This window comes from Oikopleura dioica, chromosome XSR, assembly GCF_907165135.1.
Source record: "Oikopleura dioica chromosome XSR, OKI2018_I68_1.0, whole genome shotgun sequence".
NCBI lineage: Eukaryota > Metazoa > Chordata > Appendicularia > Copelata > Oikopleuridae > Oikopleura > Oikopleura dioica.
Genome location: NC_137294.1, coordinates 878287 through 882925, shown reverse-complemented (window position 1 = coordinate 882925; position 4639 = coordinate 878287). Strand labels below are relative to the sequence as shown.

At 43.5% G+C, this 4639-nt stretch overlaps 1 protein-coding gene across 1 annotated transcript; it reads left to right on the top strand.

Moving 5' to 3' along the window:
* The first annotated feature begins 720 nt into the window (after positions 1-720).
* Positions 721-4387, top strand: LOC145706869 (uncharacterized). Its single transcript, XM_081784323.1, has 4 exons — positions 721-972; positions 3293-3426; positions 3475-3603; positions 3714-4387. The coding sequence occupies exons 1-4, from the start codon at positions 872-874 to the stop codon at positions 4034-4036; spliced, it is 687 nt and encodes a 228-aa protein (XP_081640449.1). The 5' UTR covers positions 721-871; the 3' UTR covers positions 4037-4387.
* The last annotated feature ends 252 nt before the right edge of the window (positions 4388-4639 follow it).

Sequence of the window (4639 nt, the reverse complement as noted above, 5' to 3'; positions counted from 1 at the left end):
ACTTCCAAATGCAAACAGGGAGTTCTCGTGCAGCTTGGCGAGAAAATCTCGAACCGCGGCACTTTTGGACGGAGCACTGATCTCGGCTGGAGACTGCGCATGAACTTTCAAAATTCCCAAATCAACAATCTTCTTTTGAATCTTTCCCACATCCCCAGAATCGTTCTCTCTGAACCAAAATTCGGAACTGGCGGCATCAAAAATATTTATATTTTAGTCATAGAAAAAGTTGCCAATTTGGAATCTAATTTGTTCGATACTCAGAATTTGACGACGCATTTCGTAGTCATTTTCGCCTTTTTTCCTGTCTAAAAAACCTGAGTCAGGATCCAAAAAGCTTAAATTAAAAGCCGCAGAGCGCCTTTTTCAAAAAATCCTGACTCAGGTTTTTTACACAGGTTTTCAAGCCTAGTTCAAAATGTTCGAAAATGATTACGCCCTTATTTTGCAGTAAGAATCAATTATTCCCGATTATCTTCGAGGTCCTTTTTGTTATTAACATAAAGTTCGTAAGTTGCCACGTAAAAATTATCAGTATACGAGGACGATAAAAATCACCAGCTGGCCTGAGCAGCTCGATAGGCGCATAAGCCGAGAAGTGAGTGAGCTTGAGCGCGCGATTTAGCGCGCTAGCGCCCTACGCTACAAATTAGCGCCATCTCGTAATTTTTTTTTTGCGATTCTATTTTGCCAGCGATAGCTAAAGGCCAGAGCAGCACATACAGCTTCGTTAGCCAGGAGACACCGGGTTAGTTTCATCCCTTTTCTCCACGGAAGCGTAAACACACTCGCGCCAAATCACGGACAAAGAGACCTTTGAAGAAGCAAGAGATCGGAACAGAAAAAGAAGAAGCTCTAGAAAAAGCAAGTGATGAAGATGATGTTCATCCTTATCAACCTCGCCGCAGCTGCCTTTGTCGTTGAGGGCACGCGCTATCAGAGGCCCGCGAAGACGATCCACCTCAGAACTGGGTAAGCAAATTTTACATTCGCCTCGTTGACATTACTTTTATCGCCCCGGGGGAGTCTCCTTTTTTCTTCGGAGGCGAGAGCATCAGCGGAAGCAGTAAAAACTTTCTTTTTGAATTGAAAAGTTTATAATAGTCATATCAAACTCGATCAACAAATACTTTTCGATTGAATTGAAAAAGCAAATACCAGTACCACAGACCATCACTTTTTTTCGTATTTATACACAAGCAGAGCCATTTACTATTTGCCGGCTTTTGTTATTTTTCGTAAAATAGCGAGAGGCTCCTTCCAACGAATTTCGTTCTTTTTCTTCTCTCCTGGGAAAGTGGCTGCCAGGGGACATGATTTAGCCGAGATCGCGAAAGGAAGTCCTGAAGGCCCTTGGCGGAACTTGACTACAGTATTTATCCATTGTGATTTGTTTTAAGAGCAAACAGTGCGATCGCATTCAGCTTACCCCGCCATTCGAACTCGTAGAGTCAGCTTTGTAGGCTTTAGGCCCTTTATTCGGACTCTTTTTACGAATTTTGACCACCCGATTTTCCAATAGTTAGAATCTGCCAATTTGTAATTGTGCGATTGTAGTGCTGACCTTTGCGGTAACAAGGCTGGGTTGCTCATTATGGCTTTGATTTCGTCAAATGAAATCTATTTCCAAAGGGGATGAAATGCGGTGATCAATGATTGAGCGGAGGGGAGCCATAGGTCGCCCCTTCCGAGCCGCTTCCAATAAACAATTTCGCCGAATAACCACATTGGCGGTCCTCATCATTGATTGCCGCTTAATTAGGGACACACTCCAAAGGAAATCCGGGTCTCTGAATTGAGCTAAGCGGGGCTGTTAGCTGTTCTTTGTTCTTAATTTCGAATGTGGCGCTTGAACTTTTGCGTTTTTTGCACCAAATCCCCCATTTTGGCAACAAGAAGCGTTATCTACGATTCGAAGGGGGCCACGCGCCACCCAAGCCTATCAAACATTCAAGTGATGGATTAGCTGCCTCATTGTCAGCCGAAAATTAATATTTAATGCTCAATACTCAATTCTCAATATTCTCGAAACTGGGCAAACAGGAGCAAGTTCCACTTTTGCGTGAAATTGTTCACCTACTTCCGGAAAATACTTGGCCCAATACAGATTGACTGGGCGGATAAAGTAAGTCCCTCCCGATTTTCTGGGGCCGAATTTTTCTTTATCTTATCGAGCTTTTTTTTCTGTCGATTTTTCTTTCGCTTCGCACGAGAACGACAAGTCCTTGACAGGCTTAGAGCGATCAATTAACATTCAGCCGGATTATCTGGCAACAAAACCAGATTCGAAAGATTTCAAAATCAAGCTCGGATCTTTTCTTTTGCCGGAAATTCCGAAATTACAATCGACTTGGCCAAAAATCTGGAAGAGGGATAATTAGATTCAATTTCGATCGACGGAAAAAATCGAGGGAAAAGATCGATTTCGTTTTCCGAGTTTTTGGAGGTAAATTCAAATTGGGCCTGAAATTTGGCTAATTGCTGTTATTATATCGCCTTGGCTTGGCGAGCAGCCAGCCTGATTCCTGATTCCCGAAAAATGTGTATCGCATTTATCGATGCCTGTTAGGCAACATTTAGCGCAGCGCTAATAGCGCTGATAATGAGCCCCGTTACTGTAACTAGTGTGGAACAGTAGCGCGCTGGGGAAGTATACTACGCGGGAGATATTGTTATGATAGTTCCGGAAAATCGTAGGTAGATCCATTAGTGCTTAGACGAAATCTGGCGCCTTTTCGTCGGCCGCAAAGTGCCTCCCCGCCGCCACTTGGACAAGGCATCTCTGCTCACGCTCTTTCGTGTTTGACTTAGATAGAACTTGCGTGTTCCTTCTTATGGGCGCCGCGCCAAACCCATAACCATTAACTCGAAACCATTGCTGAATAATTCGCAGCACTTGAGCCAAAAAAGAGGAACCTGTGGCTATATTTAAAATGCATTAGTAGCGGCTTGGTGGCAGCTCTATTTTAGTTCTTGCTAGGGTTAACACTACAAATCGGGGAGAAAAGAAAGAAGGCGTTTATTTTTGGAAAGGTGGTGGCGAGAAATCGACCTTTGACGGACGTGATAAGCACCATGGGCAGTGCTATTGGAGTGTTGGAGCTTGCACAGGTGCCCGTCAGGGGTTAATCCCCGCCCATGAAAATAAATTCTAAGTTGGCAATAAAAAATCTGTCGCTAGAATTGAAAATTCGTAATTAGGGAGCCTCATTAGCGAACCGGGGGAGTAATGCAGTACGAAATGCGCTGAGAATGTTGCCTCTTTCATCCAATTAACGTGTTTGTTTTTCAGTGCCTCACATGATCACTCGGTGCGCATGCGCGACAAGATCGACTTTGTGTGCCCTGAAGACGAAGACCTCGACCTGTTCAAGATCGACATGAGCATTGACCCGGCGGGAAAGGACTGCCCCGACCTGGCCAAAGGTAAATTTACTCAGCGACCGTTCCTTTAACTAACTGACCCTTTTCCAGCCGAACTCGTGTGGCGCTGCCGATACACTAGAACCGACGGCGACAGCCGCTACTCCATCGAGATCATCCCCTTTTCGCCGATCCCGGGCGCGCCGACCTTCAACTTCGGCGCTGAATACCATTACTACGGTAAGTCCATTCAACCAATAATTATTATCGCCAGAGATGAAAGCGCTATTCTTTCTTTTCATTTTTCGCTATTTCGCTTTTTCGTATTTTGAGTTTATATATTTTTATAGCTCGTTCGAGTGGAAAGAATACTTGCGAAGGGCATTCAATCCAGCTCCGCGTTCAAGAAAAGAAGCCAAAGGAGACAACAAGGACTACCACGCCAGAAGTCACTGAGCCGAAGAAGACCACAACCAGCACAACTCCAGTCGCCAAAACCCAGCGATCTTCCCGAGCTCGCCCTCGACCGCGAAGCGAACAGCCCAAAAGACCAGTTGTTATCGTGCCTGAAATTTCACCACTGGTCCAGTCTGTCTCGCCCAACTCGTCTCAATCTGCCTGTGTAAATGCCTTTATTTTCGGACTCGCCGTTTTACTTTTGAATTGGTTGTAATTTTGGGCGAATTTTTGAAAAATTTTCGCCGAAAAATTTTTAAAAATTATTATTTTCTAAAAAGTGGAGAAGCGAAAATTACTGGAATTATAATTTTCCCTTCCCAAAAAAGCTAGCCAAACTGACCTCTCAAAAAAAAAAAGAAGTATCGAGCTCGAACTCAGCCGGTCTGAGTTCATTTTCTCGACTTTAGTTTTTCGAAGAAAACTTCAACGATTCCCCAAAGTTCACCAATTCGCACCTTGCTTTTTACTTTCTGCAACTTTTAACTTTCGTGTGCGTTTTCCATTTTGAATGACCCTTTTCCTTTTCCAAAACTCTGTAAATGAAAATAAATATTTATATATTGAATTTGGTCGATTTTCGTTCCTCTTTTTGAATTCTGAATTTCAAGACTCACGTCAAAGTGTAGCCGGACACTTGCGTTTTTCGTCATTTGAAGTCAAATTGTGAAAGACACCTGGCAGGGACAAATAATCGTCGCTACTTTTTTTCAAAAAAGTGGCACTTATTGAATCGATTCTGCGTAAGCGAATTTTCCATTCTACAAAGAAAGAAACTTATTTACAGCCATCTGACGGAAGAAAAGACTTCACGCCAGAA